This window comes from Sitodiplosis mosellana, unplaced genomic scaffold (genome assembly GCF_009176505.1).
Source record: "Sitodiplosis mosellana isolate CC-2019 unplaced genomic scaffold, AAFC_SMos_1.0 Smas_scaffold_6099, whole genome shotgun sequence".
Taxonomy (NCBI): domain Eukaryota; kingdom Metazoa; phylum Arthropoda; class Insecta; order Diptera; family Cecidomyiidae; genus Sitodiplosis; species Sitodiplosis mosellana.
The window spans coordinates 1,081,251-1,102,177 of record NW_022601340.1 but is presented as its reverse complement, the minus strand read 5'-3'; the positions used below and the strand labels follow the sequence as shown (position 1 = coordinate 1,102,177).

Sequence of the window (20,927 nt, the reverse complement as noted above, 5' to 3'; positions counted from 1 at the left end):
ATAGTCTTACGTACGAAAAAAATAATTCCGAACGATTTTGGTGGAATGTCGTAGAATTCCAGCCCAGGTGATGTAGTTGGCTTCGAATAGAACCCAAGTGATTAGTTTAATAATTCAGTTCATAATTCATTCGTTTGATGTTTCGTGTCCTCTTTATAGAAACTTTAATCGTAAACAAACATCAACCGTTAGCAGAAATCAGGTTTCTAGGAAAGCAGCAGACGCGATTAAATCGTGCGCACTTGAAACATGAAAGTGATGATAATTTATGGTTTGTTTTACTAGATGCTCTATAGAGTAGAACCATGTTGTAATTTTTTTTTTTCGTCAATCCATAACCTGATGAAAAAGTGATTTGCGTTTCGCATGTCGATTCAAAGAACATCAATATTCTGTGCGAATCCCAATAACATGGAAATTCCCAGTTGCAAAAGCTCTTACATAGCCGCAAATACATAGAGCGTTTTGTGTGCGTTGCATTGTTTAGTGTTCTTATATAGCGTTCTGTTGACTTGGTATTTCTTCTTCATTCTTCCTTCATCCAATATTGATATCAAACATCAGTTTATGAATATTCAGTGTTTAGTTTCTGTCTCTAACTGCTACTGTTATTTAAATCATATGAACATTTGAAACACCGATCTTCCTTGTGAGTAAAGTAAAGTAAAGTGCTCTTTATATGAGATATAAACAGAGATAAGATCATCAACACAGATTTAATGAATGAATGAATCGACCGATGAACCAGGCATTTGTTATTGGCACCAACACAACCATGTCTAAAACTATATTGCTATATATTATTATTATTGTCGACATAAATGAATCATGAACTTTATTTTCGTTTCGAATCAAAACGATTCATAACTTGAAAATCGTGTTTCTACAATAAATCGTCACAACTTGTATTCAGTCGTGCAAATGATCGAATGCACGTCACACATTTTTAAAAATAAATATTCCATTTCAATTGAAGTTTACAACGCGACCGCTGAAAACGATAGTTTTGCTATTATTATCCCAGATGTAGTACATAAAATTATGATCGGCACGGAATTTCAGTGCATTAAATGAACCACTTAGGAGCACTATTTTAACGCCTAGAAAAAATTTAAAAAGGTATTAAAAGGTCTATTTGGTTATGAAGAAAACAAGAGATATCCCACACAAATCTTACCTGTGGCAGCTGCAGCTTCAGAACCTCCTTCGGAAACTGTAATAAAAGCCTTATGCACAACATCTGATACTTGCAATGCATCACCGGTCTCCGATAGCCCCCTCAAATTTGCATTCGATGCAAATATTTCATTGATGCCCAACTAAAAAGGTAACACATCATTTGGAAACCAATCGCAAAAGCAAAAAGGTGAAAAGGTGGATGGATGGATACATACATTTTTCAAAGCGTCATTCAGACTTGTTTCATATTCAACGGTAAATTTCGGAATCCAAACTTCAAGCTTTTGCTCACTCAATTTATCGGTGATTGAATTTAAGCTATCGCTGTTCAGTTTGGTTTCTAATGCAGATAGTCCGGTTCGACTATTTGGTAATACGAATAACGCTGAGAAATTGGACTCGGCGTATTCCATTTTGAGCGCAGTGGCGTCCAAATCCGGCAAATCGGCATAACTGAACCATTCTTCATTGTACATTAAATCAACTGGCACTGTTTCCGTTTCACTAATGTAAAAGTTTCCTTTACGTGTGGAGTCTTCGTAGAATTTATCCTTCCATTCGGCCTTGAAATGGATAGCATTCACCAGAATGACACGGGAATCAGCGCTCAATGAATCAGATTTGATTAAATTTGTAATTCGCTTATTTGTTTTATTCTCAACGAAACGGTTGATTTTTTGTGCGGTTTCATCTTTATTTGCAAAATTCACCGACTCAATACCCGACAAAAATTGTTGAGCAGCCACTTCTTGGAAGTTCTTGTTTATTGGATAGTCTTGTTGTAGGTAAATTTGATTGGCAATCGAAAGCGTGGCCTTTCCGGCGCCACGTTGAAGCGATCCATAATGTTCGTAAAATTGGTTTGCTATCGCTGCTTTGTCACCACTCAAATGAAGTCCCTTTTTCAGTTCATCGAATGTGGATCCATTGGTCGCCTGAGACAATAGCACAAGCGCATTTGACACTGAGAACGGTGATATTATCACATTTCCTTGCGTTGACTTGGCACATTCCTAAATGCAGAACATTGGATATTCATTTGAAATTCTTTTTTCAAACATTTTACGTGATCGAACTATGTACCTGGTACAAATCTGATGCAAAACTAAAAATTCCCTTGGTTAAATCATTCGTTTGGTCCACCGATGCCACAATGGAGCAAACAGCAAATGCAATCACCAATCGCAACACTGCAATGGAATGAAACTGTTAGTGAAACAATTTTAACACACTTGATCATTGACCACTTTGTATACTTTTTTTCAAATAGTCTCCACTCCTGTCTCAAACACAAAACGAAGTCGTCAGCGTCAATTGTTTTGTCCAAGCAACCCACGAAACATTCAAACACAAATGAATCGATTTCGAAGACATCTTTCCGCCTTTATAGTATGAAGTTGCCCGTAGAATAAATTTTAATCGCTTTAAAAACTGGTTTTTGATGCGGCTTAAGTGCCACCGGTTGATGATGAACAACAGCCATTGCTTGCATTGATAGCTTTGAACTTGATCTTTCTTTTATTCTTTAGTGTTTCTTCTCTTCACAATTTTGTTTCTTCGTTTTGTTCTTCAACATTTCGTATTCATGACACGAAACATACAGACAAAATATAAACATTACATATAGATACAGGTGGGCGGAGTAAGAGAGTATAATTCATACTCCTACTCCTACTCCCATACAAACGGAAAATGAGTATGTCTCGACATACTCTCATACTCATAGATACTCTTTGAGTATGAGAGTATATACTCAGAGTATATACTCTTTGATTTTGAGTATGTCTCGACCTACTCATTTTTTACGCAAAGAGTAACTCTACACTTACTCTCTCGTTTTCCCTCCCTCAGAAAAATATATAAAGGATATATAACTTTTTCTGAGGAGAAAAAAAATTGAAAATGAGTATGTCGAGACATACTCAAATGATTAGGAAAAAGAGTATGAAAAAGAGTAGGAAAAAGAGTAGGTGTAGAGTTACTCTTTGGGTAAAAAATGAGTAGGTCGAGACATACTCAAAATCAAAGAGTATATACTCTGAGTATATACTCTCATACTCAAAGAGTATCTATGAGTATGAGAGTATGTCGAGACATACTCATTTTCGAAATGAGTGAGTATGAGAGTATATACTCGCGAATTCGCCCACCTGTACATATAGAGACAGATGAGAAACATATGGCACGCATGCATCACATTGACTATTCCGCATTTTCTAGACTTGCCAAAGATAAAATAAGAAAGTTAAACATTCGCGCTCTTTTAGAACCTACGAAAGAACTCTATTTGGGTCTAGTTTGTTATTGCATAACAAACTATAACTGAGCCGTTACATGAAATGTACATCATAATGAAAATGAAAATTTTCAAGTATCGTATTGGTAATAACGTTCAAATCTAAATTTGTAGTTAGTCACAGATAATAATTAAACATAAAAACAGAATCTGTTTTGGAATTAAAAAATCCAAAGTTTTGGACCCCCATGGAGAAAAAAAAAACGAAGTTAGTACTGTACATTGTATACTCATTTCCATTAATATCTGTGATGTCAAACTCATTTGACATATTTCGGGACGCACTCCTGAGAATATAGAGACGGTTTGAATATTGAAAATCACAGATGTCGCTAAGCTATAAAAAAAAACATTGAGCAATGCTTTTGGATTCAAAAAACATTTCTTCTTCGATCAAATTCTAAGCACAACTTGACAGTAATTCCGCGGTGATTATGAGTTTAATATGCATGAACATCTTAAAGAAGCAACGCGATCAAGTAGGTCTTTTCGTGCCAAAGCCTCCACTTTTTCTCTCAAAGTCAATGACTTTTTCGCCCAAAGCAGTTTCAGAGACTTTTTATCCCAAACTGATAGAATCCGGAAATCGTGCACTGAATATTTCGACGTCAACTACCGCATATCTTCCGACATCGTACGTTTTTGAAATGAACATTTTGGAATGAAAATTAGGCCTTTTTGAGCCGAAGCGCTCCACTTTTCCTTCCAAATTCAATGACCTTTTCACATGATGTAGCGGGATCTGTATTGAAAATTCATTTGTTTGTCTCCATTGATACATAACCACCAAGGGTATGTTTCGTCTTGTTTGCTTTGACATTTCTTCGTAACAGATATTAATGGAAATGTCTATACAATGTATGTTTCATGAAACGGTAAAAATTTGTAATAAAATAACAGTTTGTTCAAGTAGTTAATAAATAAAATACTTTTTTCTGTTCGCGTAACTGATAAGAGATAAGTGATAACTGTCATTAGCAAAGTTGAAAAATAGATTGAGTACTACATTTTTGCGTGAGACACTAATTCGTTATCTCTTATTAACAACGCGAAAAACCGCGGGAATTTCGAGTTTTCTCTTATCTTTTTTCGCGGGACTGATAAGAGATAAGGAGATGACATCTTCAGAAAAAAACTGTAGCTCTTGACCTGATCTATAACTTTGCTGAAGACAGTTATCACTTATCTCTTATCAGTTTCGCGAAAAATGAGATGGCATACATACCTTATTTCCATACAAATGCATACAAATGAATAGAGGTCCAGTCAGACCCGAGGTGCATGAACTAAGGTTTTAAAATAAGTGCATGAGCGAGGGTTAATTAAAATGTTTGCATGAAATCTCGTAAAAAAGGCGTTTTGACAACGAGAAGGAAACTCAATCGTAGTCTTTTCGTTAAATTGGTTTGGTCATTTCTCTTGAACTCACAGTAATCTGGTCGAATATTTATGATGTCAATAGCGGCCATCCCAGCATCAGCAATTTATTTGACTGAGCTCTCAAATGGATTCAATCACTTCAATCAGGATTTATATCAGGTTTTGTAATTAGTAAATGTCTTCTACTTGACAAATGTTGTTCTTATAGCAATGTATCGATTCAACGAGTGGAAATGTGCTTTTTTCGCCGTTTTCTATTTTGAATGCTCTCACTCTTCTATCGCAAGCAGCCAATGGCACCACATTTAAGCAACTCAGACAACGATTGTATTTGGACGAAAAAAAAGCCATCACCGCAAACCAATTCGATTAGTTAAACCGACAGATCAAACCGGATATTCTGAATGAAGATACTCGTGTCGTCTTGACGAATGCAACTTATTTCAAAGGCAACTGGCAATACAAGTTTGACAAGGAGCTTACGACGAAACGCGATTTCTTTATCAGCCAAACTGAAAAAGTTGCCGTTGATTTCATGGAAATCGAGAGCAATTTTGACTATGACTACTCAAATGAGTTGGAGGCTGTGGCATTGGTACTGAACTACGCAGAATCCAAATTCGCTTTTATTATCGTTCTGCCCGAAAGTTGCACTGGATTATCGGCTGTTTTCACTGGTCGTATCACCAAATTTGACGAAAACTGTTATTGTCATACTGTTGTCTTGTTGATTCATTTAAATTGGCAATCCACAATCGAAGTAAATCCGATTGAACTGCACCAAATTTGCGAATCCTTTGAGCGGGCCAACACCAAATCCATTTTAATCATGTCAAAAGCGTGTGTCATTTAAATATAAAAATAAAGAACCTTCAACAGCTTTCCACTATTGTCAAAGACAACAATCAATTGACTATAAACAGCTTTAAATTATCGCAGACACAAACCAAAATAGCTTTAACTTGCATGATTTATACAGAGAAATGCAGCGCCATCTATTGATTTTATATTGAATTTTAGCAAAGAACAGAACACCTACATAAAAAGTTTATATAGTGTACAAAATCTGGTTAAATGAAGAAGGTTCTTTATCTCTGCTCAAAAAGCGTTTTTTCCATTCTGTCAACCCAAATTATTTTATTTTAATAGTCTAAATGTAAGTAAAGCGTTTTAAGAGATATCTTGTCCATGTTACGTTCGGAATTATTGTAGAAAATAAAATGGACTACAAATAAGCCAAAGACACCTAGTCACTATCTCTTTCCAATAGCGAGAAAAATGCAAAAAAAAACGCCTTTTCCGCTCAATGCTGAGTTGTGTCACTTTTGCTTGCAACTTTATTTATCTCTTTTTTGCTCGGAGATAAAGAGCTTATAGGTTGTTCTTTCATTCTATGGGTGTCAATTATATGGAATTAAAATAAGAAGCGACGAAAATAAAGAACACAAATTTAACCTCAATCATTTATCAAACGAATGTATTTCTCGAAACACAAAAATAAACCAATTTTTCAAACGGGCGATTCGTCTCAATTAAAAGTTGGTAAGTCGTCCTATGAAAATCGTCGTTTTGCTTTTGTTATCCCAGATGTAGTACATAAAATTATGATCAGCGAGGAATTTCGGCATATTCAATTCGAGACTCAATGGAATTATCCTCAAACCTTGATGTAATAGAATGGTCATATTCAAATATATATAAACCATGAAGATAAATTGCAGACAAATCGATTTACCTGTAGCAGCAGCAGCCTCTGAGCCTCCTTCGTACACTGTAATGAAGGCCTTGTGAACGACATCGGACACTTTTAGCGACTCCCCAGATTGTAAAAGGCCACTCAAATCAGCGTTATCCGAGAACATCTCACCCATTCCCAACTAAAGATACAACGTTTATTTGAATGAAACAAATATCAAATGATTCTAACATTGATAAGCAATACATACATTTTTCAAAGCATCATTGAGATTCGTTTCGAATTCAACGGTGAATTTTGGAATTGAAACTTCAACTTTTCTCTCTTGCATTTTATCTGTAACTGATCCGAGATCATAGTTTTTCAATTTGTCTTCCAACGCAGACAATCCTGTTCGACTGTTTGGCAGAATGAAAATCATTGAAAGTTCGGAATCGGCATATTTCATTTGAAGAGCAGTGGCATCCAAGTCCGGTAAACTAGCGTATTTGAAATATGTATCAATGTTCATAAAATCCACATCGACACTGTCCGTTTGACTTGTGTAAAATTTGCCTTTATAAGTTTCGCTTTCGTAGAATTTGGTTTCCCAATCGCCTTTGAAATGAACGGCGTTCACCAAAACGACGCGAGAATCAGCGCTCAGTGCTTCCGGTGTGAATAGCTTTTTGATTCTTCCGTTGGTTTTCTCCTCCACAAAGTGATTGATTATCGCAGCGGTTTCAACATTTTTCGCAAAATTCACCGACTCAACGCCCGACCGAAACTTTTCAACGGCAACTTGTCCGAAATTCTTATTGATTTCGTGACCTTGTTGCACATAAATTTGATTGACAATCGATAGATTGGCTTTCCCAGCGCCAGTTTTGAGCAGGCCATAGTGTGCTTGGAATTCGCTGGCAATCGCTGATTTGTCGCCATTAAAATGAAGTCCGCGTTTTATTTCTTGTAACGTGTTCCCATCAGTTGCTTGTGACAAAAGTGCCAGTGCGTTTGTCACGGAGAATGGAGAGACGATCACATTTCCACTGGTTGATTTGGCACATTGCTACGATGAAATAGAAACTCATTTCTAAATGGCTATTTTGCAATTAGATGTTTTTCTAAAATACCTGATACAAGTTCGATGTAAACGTGGAAATTCCCCTGGCGAGCTCGTTTGCATCTGTGGCAACGGCGAACAAAATCGCAAACGCAATTATCAGTCGTTTCACTTGAATTGAGAAAGAAAAGTAAATTAAAAAATTGCCCGTAAACTGTTCAAGTAGTCAATAAATAAAATACTTTTTTCTGAAATGATCTCAATAGCAGGTGATGTGTTTTGCTTCGAAAAGAACCCAACTGATTAGTTCATGTATTCAATCACAAATAATTTCTTCTCCAGTGTTTCGCTTCTTTTTATAGACACTCCAATCGTAAACAAATGATTAAAATTGTATACAAAGACAAACACGAAGGGCAGATGTATGGGATTTCCAAATATGTCATTAAAATGCCCAATATTCAGTATATTTGATCGATATTCCAGTGATGTTATTGTTTCTTCTTCAACTGTTAAAATACGTGGAATATTCGAACTACAATGCGAACTATTATGGTTACTACGAACAGTTTATTCTATAATATTTGCGATATTTTGCATATTTGAAAATATTTCATGTATATTTTTGGTTCATTGCAAGCCTATCGAACAAACATCAACTATTTTTGTTGACACAAGTCAGGTTTCTAGCAAAGCAGCAGACGCGATTAAATCATACACACATAGAATACGTAAGTGATGATAACTTATGGTTTGTTTTACTAGCCATTACGAACTTGACGACCAAAATGAAATGCACGAAAATTACGATGATACGACACATCAAATTGGTACAGCGATTTGTGATAAAGACACAGTTAATGTGATGTTATTCGTTCTATTCTACATTACCATGTATGCAATAACAAATTTTCTACTTTGAAAATGATTTCATGACCTGACGAAAAAAAAAATGATTTGCTTCTCGTACAAATAAATAAACAGATTTCTTTTTCAATTTCAACACACAAAACCATAAAGTCAAACAATCACAACTGGTCTTTTACCTACACCACAGGCCATAAGTTTGGATACCCCTATGAAACGTTTGTTTCTACGCTTTTTGAACATTTTCACTTGAAATTTAGTATTGGATATGAAAATATATCGAAATTCTGACCGAATGGATGATTTGGAAGATAACATTTGGCCGGCCTATGGCCATCTTTTGGCCCTTGAGCTGTGGGAGCCAAAATCGAAGTCTTAAACGGGCCATCCAATTAAAAACGCCATTGGAAAGATCTTGAAAAGTAGATGTTTAATACCAAAAATGATACGTACTCTCTGAGACCTTTCCAACGACGTATAGCATGTTGAAATTGGACAAGAGGTTTGAAATTTAAAAATTTTGGGCCAAATTCATTCATAGGGGTATCCAAACTTATGGCCTGTGGTGTATCTCAAGCCGACTTGGGTGTTGCTTCATTTCCTGAGCGAGAATTTAAATTGCTGGAAATTTTAATGTCAATTCAAAGAATATCGATATTCTGTGCGAATTTTAACAACATGGGAATTCCCAGTTGCAACGCTCTTACATATAATACAATGCATACCTCCAAACATGACATAGAAAACACCAATAAATAAAGACAAGTGAATACATTGAGCGTTTTGTGTGCTTTGCATTGTTTAGTGTTCTTATATAGGTGTATATTTTCGCCACTGAACTGTTGACTTTGTATTTCTTCTCCATTCTTCCTTCATACATTATTGATATGAAACTAATGCGGCGATCCCATCAGTGTATGAATCAGCCTTTCTGTTCATGAAAATAGTAAACAATACAGCGCCGCCTGGGGAGTAAGTGCAATGTGTCATACTTTCAACATTCCATTTAACACAGACGTGTACTTGTTACAGCAAACTATGTGCATTATTCTCTATTCCTCCAACCGGTCTCCAGGTGCCGCTTTATTTTTCTTGTTTGACGTTTCCTATCTATTTGTACAGACGATCAGAAAGGCTGGTATGAATATTCAATAATTAGCTTCTGCCTCTAACTGCAGCTATTAAAATCATACGATCATTTGAAGCAGCGATCTTCTTTGTGAATAAACAGAGATAATACAATCAATACAGAAATAATGAACGATGTGCCAGTCATTTGTTTTTGGCACCAACCATGTGTGAAAATAAATAACGCATGAATACAACAAATAATACAATTTGTATTTATATTTTCTTTCTAATGATTACTATATATCAATGTTGACATATATGAATCATAAACTGGATTTTTCTTGCCAATTACAACTACTTATAATTTGAAAATTGTTTTTCTACAATAAATCATCAGTCGGACAAATGATCGAATGCGCGTCACACATATCTGTTAACATTTTCAAAAATAAATATTCTGTTTCAATTAAAGTTGGTAAGTCGTCCCAGGAAAAGTATCGTTTAACTTTTATTATCCCAGATGTAATAACGAATGATCGGCACGGAATCATAGTGTGTAAGAAGCAACTATGGGTGCAATGTTAGCGACTGGGAAAAATGAAGTTTAAATTGTAATAAATGAAGTGCATTTATCAAAATAAATATGATAATTGATACCAGTGATGCCAGCAGCCTTAGAGACTCCTTCATCCACTTTAATGAAAACCTTGACACTTTCAACGAATCGCCGGTCACCGATAAAATTGGCAAATTGGCATTCGATGCAAATATTTCATTGATGCCCAATTGAAAAGGCAAAATGCCATTTGAAAACTATCAAAACCAAAAAGTGGATGGATACAAACATCTTCGAAAGCGCTATTCAGTTTTTTTTTTCATCTGCAACACAAAGGGATATTGCAACTTTTTTGACCAGAAAAAATGCCATCTTACGTCGTGCCCGTAAATTATTTTACTATACATTTAGATGGTAGAGCTTGAACAAAAGTTCGACACTACTACTAACTTGGAAAGAGCTTGATAAACTTGATGAAATACATTTATTTTATGATCGTTGCAATACCCCTATGCTGCAACAGTAAATTTTGGAATCTGAATTTTAAGCTTTTGTTCACTCAATAAATTTGACACTGAGAACGGTGATACTATCACATTGAAACGAATTCACATCTTTCTTTCTTTCTTTATATAAAGTTACTCGTAAAGCAGATTTTGTTGTTCAGTTGGCGATAGACAACAATCGCACGCATAGATTCAAGTTGTTTCAAGACACATATGTTCCACATCCAGAAAAATTATTCTACTACACTTTCTTGAATCGTCAAAACTGAAAATTCTCCATTCATATTTCACTTTATCTTATCGCGCCTCCAAATTTCCTCAACTTTATAAAAAAGCGACAGTGTTCCAAACGGATCATTTCTATTATAATAAAACTTTTTGATTTAATTCAAGTAAAAATGTATTTATTTTGGTTCTAAAATTAAAATTTAACATAAAGCCTATAGAATTAGAAGTACTCGTTTATTTCTACAATGAACAATCAACTTAGATGCTGATATGAGCGATAGTGAAAATTAAAGATTATTTTCTCGCAGTAAAACTAAAAACGTTTGCATTGCATTGAAATATAAAATACAAGTCGCAATAAAAGGAACATATGCAACACTACCGTAGAACTGTAATAGATGTAGATATGTTCAATGATTTGTTTTATCCAGTATGGATTTATTGAAAAATAAGAACTGTTCACGAGCTCAATTCACTCAAGTTCCAATACAAGTCATGAGTATTTTTGTGTAATTACTGGAAATTCTATCAAAATTATTATGGTTTGATTCAAAAATTGAATCTAATTTTGTTTAAATGTCGTGATTCGTCCACTAAAGACAGTAGTTTTGGATATGTTGTCCCAAATGAAATACAAAAATGGATGATCACAATTGAATGATGGCGGCAACATTCGATCCATCAATGCTATCCCTACAATCAAAAAGAGAGATGATGTCAACAAAATTTGAATTCAAATGAATTAAAAGTGAAGTGTTAAGCTTACCTGTGGCAGCAGCAGCCTCAGCACCATCTTCATTTACTTCGATAAAAGCTTTGTGAACAACATCGGACACGAACAACTTGTCATTCGTTGCTAAAATTCCAGTAAAATCAGCTTTCGTTGTAAACATATCAGTCATGCCCATCTAAAGAGACAACAAAATATACTCAATACTCGATTTTTGATAAAGATTAGACAAATGGGTACTATCTGGATTGTACGTACATTTTTCAAAACGTCATTCAACTTGATTTCGTATTCGACCTTGAATTTTGGGATGGAAACGTCAATGTTTTCGGGTTCCAATGTACTGACAATCCTGGCCGATTCAAAGTTTTTCATTTTGTCTTCGAGTGTCGGTAATCCAGTGACGCTGTTTGGCAGCACAAACACCATTGACAAATTGGAATTGGCGTATTTCATTTCAAGGGCGGACGCTTCCAGATCATCGAAATAACCATAGTTAAATTCACGATGCATGGACATAAAATCTGTTGAAACCTTTTCGATGCCATTCATTTGGAATTCGGATTTTTGGGTGCGTTTCAGATCGAATTTTTGCTCCCAATCGCCTTTGAAATAAATGGCATTCACCAAAACCACACGAGTGTCTGAATTCAGCATACTTGGTTTGATCAAATCCTTGATTTTCCCCTTTGTTTTATTCTCCACGAAGGTGTTAATTGTACGCGAAGCATCAAGACTATTGGCAAAATTCACGCTATCGACTCCCGATACGAATTTTTGCACCGCAATGTCTTGGAATCTTCTGTTTATTGTGTAGCCCTGTTGTAAATAAATGCTATTTGCGACCGAGAGTGTTGTTCTGCGAGCACCTCGTCGCAGCAATCGTGTACGACGACGAAATTGATTGGCTGTCTTGACTTTGCCCAATTCCAAATGTAACGAACTCTTAATCTGTTCATACGTCTCACCGCTTGCTCCCTGTGACAAAAGTGCCAGCGATTTTGCTACCGAAAACGGCGATATTATCATATTTCCTTCCGTTGTTTGGGCACATTGCTAAACGACAAGAGAACATATGAGGCTGTGAGAATGAAAATGGCAATACAGGAAAAAAGATTCTGAAGCGCATCAAGAAAAAAAAATTCGCAAAAATGAATCATGAGTTCTAAATACGCAAAAGTGAACGATGAACCTCCTATGCTGCCCATGTAAATTCATGTTTCACTTTTACTTATTCAGAACTCATGATTCATTTTTGCGAATTTTTTTTTCTTGATGCGTTTCAGAATGTTTATTCCTGTATTGCCATTTTCATTCTCACAGCCTCATATTTCAATTTTTTCGATCAAACAAATTCTTCACACGGCGAAGAATTCAATACAACAACAAAAAAACACATTCGTTTGACATAAGACTGGTTTGAAGAAATTGCACTTTGAGTTTGACGCACAGTCTGAAATTTTACCTGATATAAATCCCATGAAAACTTCGAAATGCTCTTGGTCAAGAGTTCACTAGATGGAACCTGCGACGCGGCTATTGAGCATAACGCAAACACAACTATCAATCGTAACACTGAAATGGAACAATTCATGTTTTGATAATTTTTCAATGAAATAATTTTACGCATAAAAATCGTTTGAATGTTACAATTTTTGAGACACTTTTAAAACTTTTTCTTTTTTAATGCAAACCAATTTGAATGAAATTCTTACTTTTGTCGAATATTTGATTCGATGCCTATAGTTTCGCTTCGAATCACTTCGCTTGTTGTTTAAGAATGTCCGAAAGTTTCGTCGCAATATTCAAACACAAACAAAAAATACGTTTTATTTCGAATTTGTCGTTCTTTTTCACATGGAACTAGAGATAATACACGAATATACGTATAAATTTGAAGTGTTGAAATTAATTTTAACTGGTACAGAGAGAGGGAGAAAAAAAACGGTTCGGCAATAAAGCAGTCGGCAAACCTTATCACGGAACTCGGAAATTCTGATAACTCGCACAGAACAACAAAAATAAGTCAAATGTGTGTTTTACTTTTCATTCGCCTATTTCAGAATATTATAAGGCGCGAACAAGTCACAACGATACACAACATCTACGATAAAATTCTTAGGCCCTACTATACAAAACGAGTGTATGTTTTTCGATTTATATAACATTTATTACACGATACATACGAAGCGGATCTAACACAAACTCGATTCGGATTTTGTTCGGCACAACACGAACTTTCAACATGAAGATAAAGAGAGCATACATAATAATCGGAACGCCGAACCGCCGTTTTCGTGACTTGATGCAAATTTTTTTCATTGACATTTGCTCTTTTTTTTATCAAACGAATATTCTGTTGCGACTGCGACATACGGAATTCCCTAAACGTAATCATACGCTCACAAATACGTCCCAACACAAAAGATTAGGTATTTCCGTCGCTCTGACAAGTGGACACTGGTCCGCATTTTATTTATTGTTTACGAATTCAATACAAAAAAGACGAGAAATAAATAAACAAAATGCGACCAGCAGCGTCTCAATGTAAGCAATGTGTATTTGCCACACATGTGAAGACAACGAAAATGTAGAACATGCGCAATATCAATCGAGCGCTTAAAATTTATGACTATATTTAACATATCTATATGTATTAGCATACGAACGGCTTTGCTGTAGTACAAAGGAGGAATATGTATAGAATAAAGATAAAAAGGTCACCAGTTTATCACCAGACTAATCTGAAACCAGAGTACGAACCGTTGTTGTCAAAATTAAAGTAATAAAAATGGCAATAGAAAAAAAATCAAATATGGCTAACGAATATGTGCAATGGGCACCATAACATTTCACTGAAGTAATTATTTTATGAACCATGAAAGCCATGATCGTCTAAACTCTTACTTTTAAACACAAACAAGCTTTTTGATTTTGATTTTATTTGTTTTGTAATCAAGGTGATGCAAGAATGGTTAAACTTCTCATCGAAAACCGCACTGACGTCAATGATCAAGGCGTGGATGGACAGACAGCACTTCATATGGCTGCACGGCAAGGTGATTGTCTAAACTCTTACCTCTAAACAAAAATCATCTTTTGATTTTGATTCGTTTCCTTTTGTAATTCAGGAAAAGTGGAAGTTGTGGAATTTCTCGTCAAACACGACATCAAAGTCGACACTAAAACCAAAAAAAGGAGAAACAGCTCTTCATGAGAAGGGTATTTGTTAAAGAAAACTCGTATTTGGACGATTTTATTACCAAAAAAATTGTCACATTTTTAGATGATTTTGTCATTTAAAAAAAATTATTTTAGACGAATTTGTTAAAAAAATTGTTATTTTTTTAGACGAATTTGTTTTATTTTTTGATATTTTTGTATTTAACCATTTGTTAACAGCGTTTGGTTCTGTCCCAGAAAAAATATCTAGATAAAAACGAGATAATCTCAAAAATGTCCAAATCTATCTGGATATCTTTTTTAAATTTATCTTTTTTTTTATCTTTTTTCCGAAAAATGGACGAAAATTGGCCAAAAAACTTTAACACATAAAATAACACACAGCACCATTGAAAATAATTAAACGTTTGATTTTCAACAGGTGGAATAAAGATCGTTCATGAATTCTGCCCATATGGTGATCTCAAAAGTTTCTTAGTGAAAAATAGAGAATCGGTTGCTAGTCAAAGTGAGACAAACACGAATAGAATAGGCGCTTATGTCGGAATTTCTGAATTCGTAGAAGGTGCCTTTTGCGAACATGTTTGTTCTGTAGAATTTCTTTTAAAATTAGCTTTTTCCATAGAAAATCCTCCTGTAACATCATTAATTTCGCCTTTGACACCCATCTTCCCATACACAACAACGGATTTGCTTAAATGGCCGGCTCAAGTGGCAAGCGGATTTTCATCTTTGGCTTCGAATGATCCTTCCATCGTAAACCGCGATTTAGCTGCAAGAAACATTTTGTTGTGTGCGGATAAAACGGTTAAAATTGGGGATTTTGGTTTATCACGGACACTGAACGGAAGTAAATATTATATAAAAATATCATGGGTAAGAATGTGAACAAATGAACAACGTCTTTGAATTAGAATTGAAGGTAAGAGTGGTTTATTATTCACAGGCTCCTGATCCAGAGCCATGGATGGCCATAGAGTCACGGCAAGAAGGAACTAAGCAGAAATTCAGTGTAAAATCTGATGTTTGGTCGTTTGGTGTTGTGCTTTGGGAACTATTTTCAGAAGGAAACAATCCACGTCTCTTTACGGTGGAACAATTGGAAAATGGGATGCGATTATCAAAACCAGAAAAGGCTTTAGAAAAAATGTGAGAATAGAAGAGTTAACTTCATGAGTTGAGGACTTTTAACTAACGCTTCAAATGCGAGGGGGAAATCACTCTTTGAATTACTTTTTCTATTACTTTTTGGCACGCTATTACTTTAGTAAATTACGAAAGTAATTAAACGGTCATGTCAAAGTTTGACGTTTGTCAAACATTGGTTTTGTAATACCAGAAGATATAAAATTGAGCTTGAAGTAAGTTTTAGTTGAGTATTAATAAATTCGAAAGTATAAAATAAATTCTATACAAATTTCTTTTGAGTCATGCCGCATTTGGAATAAAAACGCAATCGAGCCCACACCAAACTATATTTTTCCATTTTCATTTTATATCATTATTTATTTATCCAAGAATACTTTGGGTATGTGGTTTATGGCGAACAGACATAACCAAACTATGTCCAAGATGTCTCAATGACATCTACCTCAATTACTTTTTTCGGGAAAAATTACTTCTCTATTATCATATCATTTCAATTATTTTTAAGTGATTTCCCCCCTCGTTCAAATGCTAATTTTAATTTTAATTTTTGCAAATAGTTATAGCCTAATGAAGTCTTGCTGGCGAAAAAATCCAGAACATCGTCCAACAGATGATCTAGAGAAAGCGCTGTATAAAATGTATTTGGATGCACTAAAACGTGATGGAAAATGTTCAATAACCGTGACAGGAGATGAAGAGTTAGTGCAAGTGTAAGCTAATCAGAGAAGACATCTGATGCCACAGAGGCATGATTCCAGTTCGGATTATAATTCATCTTTCCAAGTTGCAGTTATATAATAGTAAGAATAAAATATGGTAGAAATATATTTATAGACAAAATTGAGCGTAGAGTATGTTTTATGGACTTTGTTTTGATAGAAGCGAACAAGTATTATTCAATTTTTAAAAAAAGGTTGAAGGATATTATGTACATTTGACGTGGTTTTTAGCGTAACTGGTTACAGATACAAATGCAGTGTCCCCAGCAAAGATGTAGCGTTCGAGAGTCAATGACTTTGCTGCAGACATTATGTCTTATACATTACCCTATAAACGGCAACAACGCAAGACATGTAAACATACTCTATGCCAACGCAAACGAAATCATAAAGAAGTAAACTCGCCTCTCCAAAAAATTAAATCAAAGGAATACTGTCCTCTTAGTCTTTCTCATAGATTTAATTTAGATGTTTGTTTAGTGAAAAATAGAAAAGAGCATGACTCAAACCGCAAACCAAGTGAATTTAAATTTAAATTTAGAAACTATACCTCAACATATTTGATTATTAAATTCAAATTGCGAACTGCTGCGATTGATAGTCCAATTAAATATAAAATATAACAAATAAAACTCAAATATGCTGTATTTAAATGTATATATTGTTCATTTATTGAAATTATTTGTTATGCCTTACAAAATTCTCGATTAATCGATTAATAAAAGCTAAAAAATAAATGTATTTAATTATTTTTAAAGTCTGAGATACTGTTGTATTCCTTGCTGTTCCCACCGCTCATCATTCACATCTTTCGACGACCCGAATAATGAACAGGATGATTCTCTAGCGCATTCAACTTGAAAAAAATAAGACTTGAATATTTTAAATACGAAAATAAAAGCTGAATTTGCCACCAGTCAAACTCTTAAGTCTCTACTAAAATTAGACGTAGAATATATATCGATGCGAAGCATTTTCTTCATTTTTTCAAAATGTTTCTCTCATTTTGAAGAAAAAAAAAATTGTTGTAAAAACAAAATTAAGTCGAAAAAAAGTGTTCAGCATCATACTTTCCCCATATTCGGATTAAGTGCTAAAACGAATTGTTTATATTGATTATTACTTTCGCTGCATTGGGAGGTTTCATTTTTATTCAAATTCTGTCTCGCTTAAATCCTAATGTAAATAGTTTGCATGTTTTAAAATCCAAATATCGCTACGAAGAAAGGTTTTCGCTTAAATTAAACTCAGAATATTTTTTTTTGTTCTACTACGCAACTAAATTTAAAAGAAACTATTTTACCAAGTCAAATTTTCTGGCATTTTCACATATTAGATCACATTACCACGTATTATATCGTAACTGAGAATTAAAAACAAAAATAATCAAAAACATTTGTCTCCCCCATTCATCTCGGCGTTTGTACAAAAATTGTTAATTTCAAAGCGTAAGTTAACTTAAGTGTGTATATTTTGTATCTAAATTTTAGGATTTCTCTTCTTTTCTCTAATAAATTGTTGTTTAAGTAGTACATTAAGGCATTGAAACATATGGTCGTTTTCGATTAATTTTTTGTTTGTTTGTATAAAAAATATAGGCACTTGTTTTTCGTTTAAAAATTTCGTTTTCGTTTCATTTAGTTCGATCTACATTAATTAAAAAACATCAACTAAAATCCTATTTTACTTACACACTATTCGATCGAAAATAATTTCGCTCTTAAAATTCGCTTATCTATTTATTCGAGATGTAATTGGCAAAATGGCAATTAATATATGTCGCTATTAAATAAACGATTGATCGCATAGCTTAAACCTAAATCGATTGTGTTCGTGCGTTGGAAGTTCATAAAACTGAATTATTATAGTAACGATTCTCTTCGAGAAGTGAGCTCAACGATGTGGACATATCGCTGATTTGCATGTTTGAAGTGCTTGAAACCGTTTCGGGCTGTTGATCAGCCCACGATTGGCAACTTTGGACATACTCCAACGTTCGTTGATAGATGTCGGGTCGCATGGACGTTTGCTGTTGGCTTTGCTGAATGTTCAGAGTGGCCGCGGCCGCCGTCGTCGTCGCTGGAATTGCACTGTTTGGTTGAGTGTTGGTTGACATTTGCATTGGAATTTGCGTGGCATACAAATTGGTCAATGGCTGTTGGGGTGGTTGTTGTTGCTGCTGCTGTTGCTGCTGCTGCTGTTGCTGCTGCTGCTGCTGCTGTTGTGGTTGCATTTGTTGTTGTTGTTGTTGTGGTTGCTTCTGCACAGCTTGCGTCTGTACAACAGGCGACATTTGCGATTGGCTTATGTCTTTGCACTGAATTTCACCAGCCATTTGATTCAAATCCGATTGATTGTTCAACGGTGATCCATTCATTTGCATGCCATTCCGTTTCATTCCATTGTCGAATTTATTCGTATCATCACTGATTTGAAGAGCACGAAGCAATTGGCAACAATTCATGGCACTTCGATCGGTGCGATGGTAATAGCCCGGTGTTTGCGTACATGCATTCACATTGTTTCCGCCTAAAATCGAACCGAGAAAAAAGAGATTAGATTCGGTTCTTCTTTTGTATTTAATAAAAGATTTCCAGTTTGAATCTTGTGATAAAGGTAATTCAATGTTTGAACTTCAAACAAAGAACCCATTTCAATGACAATGGCATAAAAAAATACATACCGTAATTCATCATTCCGTAGTTCATTGCACTACCGTAGCCGCTGTTGTAGTTGCATTGCATATGCGTTGCATTCGATGGGTATTGTCCATTTTGATGGTAATTGTTTGGATATGGAGGCGGAGCTTGTTGGTATTGGGCGCATGGCCACATATTGTCGGTGTTGCATGTAGCCGGCGTATGCGGTGTAGCAACTAATGGCGGACTCTGCGGTTGATTCAATGGACTTGGCATTTGATATGCTTGCGAATTTCGCCATTGATTGAAGTTCTCTGGATTTGCATTCATTCGGCGCGTTGGCAACATTTGGGACGGTTGTTCGCATGGTTTGTCATCATTGGCCATCGCATTGGTATTGGCATTATTGACTGGCGTATTTGCATTTGAATTGGCCGCACTCTCGTTATCCGCCACTTGATTTAGATAATTTTTAAACTCTTCGGGGATGATCAATTTGTCTTCGACCATTTCACCTTCTTCCACTTCATCCAAGTCGACCTCTCTGTTTGGATGCTGTTCCACATTGATTGCTGCGGATGACAAAATGTTTGTTAATATATTTTTTTTTTTAATTCGAATTCAAGCAATTCAAATGATCAATTTAACAAAACTAAATCAAAATGAGCTCCAATAGAAAAAAAAAAACTCTTTACCTGTTGTAACAGCACTAGCTGGTGTATCGCTCGTGAGTTTGGTGGGTGTAAGGGAGCGTGGTCGTTGAGGTGGAGATTTTTCATTGGCACCGAAATTAACGGGTTCGGACATGCGACGATCTGGCACGCATGGATTCATATGAATTGCACCGATATCATGTGCTGACGACAATTCGCTGCCAATTGTCGAAATCGATGGCACCGACAATCGGTTTGTGTTGTACAAGGGATTTGCGAAGCTGCTCTGTTGCAAGCGTTGCAAATGTGTTGTCAACAGATGAGATGATGGTGGTGGAGGTATGAGGCACTGGCCACCAGTCGTTGTGTTTGACATTTCACTCGATCGTCTCGAGCTACCCGGTGAAATTGGATCGTAGAACGATGCATAGTTGGTATTGTTTGCATTCATCGATGGGCGCATTGCATGGATCGCTGACGGAGGCGATAACATTGTCGAATGTTGAGAAGCTATAGAACACAGCACAATTAAATACTAATTCAAGTGTTTTTTTTTTCTTCAAAATATTACGGTATTTACCTTGGCTACTTCGTCGGCTAATATCAGCCGATTTCATGCTGTAGTAAAAGCTGCTGGCATTCGAACTGATACTGTCACGACGGACGGCATTTGCATTCACATTTGGATTAATGGTCGTTGATGGTGGGAATTGTAAGCGAGGCAATAATTCAGTTCCACCGAGCGGAGTAATAATTGGTCCAGTACCTGGCTCGGTTTTCAAATCAGAAATACGCTTGTTTGCATCGAATGGACGCATGTTTCGCCGATTGATTTCAGGTATGTTGGAAAGTGAAGAGATCCCTTTGGCCTGTAAACGAGGCTTGAATCGGTTGCGAGGATTACGATCCATCATCGGAGCTGGTGTTACAACACTGTCACCCATTTGACCGAAACCAACATCGTGCTCCTCAAGCCCTGGACTCAATCCAACCATTTCGCGGAGAACAATTGGTAGATCGGCAACCTGACGAA

The 20,927-nt window shown here is 35.6% G+C and overlaps 5 protein-coding genes across 8 annotated transcripts in view; 1 reads left to right on the top strand and 4 right to left on the bottom strand.

The window, feature by feature from the left end:
- Positions 1-789: 789 nt before the first annotated feature.
- LOC129573554 (ovalbumin-related protein X-like) lies at positions 790-2,572 on the bottom strand. Its single transcript, XM_055454200.1, has 5 exons — positions 2,436-2,572; positions 2,263-2,369; positions 1,395-2,192; positions 1,178-1,319; positions 790-1,100 (listed from the first exon to the last, which is right to left on the bottom strand). Coding segments are annotated over exons 1-5 (1,182 nt in total). The 5' UTR covers positions 2,437-2,572; the 3' UTR covers positions 790-966.
- Positions 2,573-6,304: 3,732 nt separating this feature from the next.
- On the bottom strand, positions 6,305-8,522 carry LOC129573555 (antichymotrypsin-2-like). Its single transcript, XM_055454201.1, has 5 exons — positions 7,836-8,522; positions 7,664-7,764; positions 6,802-7,599; positions 6,591-6,732; positions 6,305-6,518 (listed from the first exon to the last, which is right to left on the bottom strand). Coding segments are annotated over exons 1-5 (1,173 nt in total). The 5' UTR covers positions 7,837-8,522; the 3' UTR covers positions 6,305-6,387.
- Positions 8,523-10,968: 2,446 nt separating this feature from the next.
- Positions 10,969-13,706, bottom strand: LOC129573553 (serine protease inhibitor 42Dd-like). Of its 2 annotated transcripts, none has more exons than XM_055454199.1 (6): positions 13,595-13,706; positions 13,267-13,414; positions 13,017-13,126; positions 11,810-12,607; positions 11,588-11,729; positions 10,969-11,514 (listed from the first exon to the last, which is right to left on the bottom strand). In XM_055454199.1, coding segments are annotated over exons 2-6 (1,182 nt in total). In that variant the 5' UTR covers positions 13,268-13,414; positions 13,595-13,706; the 3' UTR covers positions 10,969-11,383. The 2 variants fall into 2 exon arrangements, with proteins under 2 accessions (XP_055310174.1, XP_055310173.1); XM_055454198.1 differs by having other exon boundaries at positions 13,525-13,698.
- Positions 13,707-14,140: 434 nt separating this feature from the next.
- On the top strand, positions 14,141-17,125 carry LOC129573556 (fibroblast growth factor receptor homolog 1-like). 3 transcript variants are annotated; one of them, XM_055454202.1, is made up of 7 exons: positions 14,141-14,333; positions 14,512-14,610; positions 14,683-14,773; positions 15,156-15,299; positions 15,360-15,610; positions 15,681-15,883; positions 16,441-17,125. In XM_055454202.1, exons 2-7 carry the CDS (start codon positions 14,515-14,517, stop codon positions 16,595-16,597), a joined length of 942 nt encoding a protein of 313 aa, XP_055310177.1. In that variant the 5' UTR covers positions 14,141-14,333; positions 14,512-14,514; the 3' UTR covers positions 16,598-17,125. The 3 variants fall into 3 exon arrangements, 2 of the variants coding, with proteins under 2 accessions (XP_055310177.1, XP_055310178.1); XM_055454203.1 differs by lacking the exon at positions 14,141-14,333 and adding an exon at positions 14,343-14,411; XR_008688606.1 differs by lacking the exon at positions 14,141-14,333 and having other exon boundaries at positions 14,344-14,610; positions 15,681-16,095.
- A 120-nt stretch (positions 17,126-17,245) lies between these two features.
- The window catches only part of LOC129573552 (transcriptional activator cubitus interruptus), a 51,311-nt gene continuing 47,629 nt past the window's right edge, over positions 17,246-20,927 (bottom strand). The window contains exons 8-11 of the mRNA XM_055454197.1: positions 20,475-20,919; positions 19,937-20,404; positions 19,286-19,813; positions 17,246-19,131 (exon numbers count right to left, since the gene is read on the bottom strand). Coding sequence (XP_055310172.1) covers positions 18,449-19,131; positions 19,286-19,813; positions 19,937-20,404; positions 20,475-20,919 — 2,124 coding nt within the window. The 3' untranslated portion in view covers positions 17,246-18,448. The remainder of the gene's footprint in view (positions 19,132-19,285; positions 19,814-19,936; positions 20,405-20,474; positions 20,920-20,927) is intronic.

Excerpts from the sequence above, each read along its gene's own strand:
- LOC129573554 (XM_055454200.1), bottom strand. Across the intron at positions 2,193-2,262 it reads TTGCATCAGATTTGTACCAG|GAATGTGCCAAGTCAACGCA; the intron begins GTACATAGTTCG and ends TTCTGCATTTAG. Across the intron at positions 1,320-1,394 it reads TGAATGACGCTTTGAAAAAT|TTGGGCATCAATGAAATATT; the intron begins GTATGTATCCAT and ends TTACCTTTTTAG.
- LOC129573555 (XM_055454201.1), bottom strand. Across the intron at positions 6,733-6,801 it reads TCAATGATGCTTTGAAAAAT|TTGGGAATGGGTGAGATGTT; the intron begins GTATGTATTGCT and ends TTGTATCTTTAG. Across the intron at positions 6,519-6,590 it reads AGAGGCTGCTGCTGCTACAG|GTTTGAGGATAATTCCATTG; the intron begins GTAAATCGATTT and ends TATTACATCAAG.
- LOC129573553 (XM_055454199.1), bottom strand. Across the intron at positions 11,730-11,809 it reads TGAATGACGTTTTGAAAAAT|ATGGGCATGACTGATATGTT; the intron begins GTACGTACAATC and ends TTGTCTCTTTAG. Across the intron at positions 11,515-11,587 it reads TGAGGCTGCTGCTGCCACAG|GGATAGCATTGATGGATCGA; the intron begins GTAAGCTTAACA and ends TTTTGATTGTAG.
- LOC129573556 (XM_055454202.1), top strand. The coding sequence starts at position 14,515 with ATGCAAGAATGGTTAAACTTCTCATCGAAAACCGCACTGACGTCAATG. Across the intron at positions 14,611-14,682 it reads TCATATGGCTGCACGGCAAG|GAAAAGTGGAAGTTGTGGAA; the intron begins GTGATTGTCTAA and ends TTTGTAATTCAG. Across the intron at positions 15,884-16,440 it reads GAAAAGGCTTTAGAAAAAAT|TTATAGCCTAATGAAGTCTT; the intron begins GTGAGAATAGAA and ends TTTTGCAAATAG.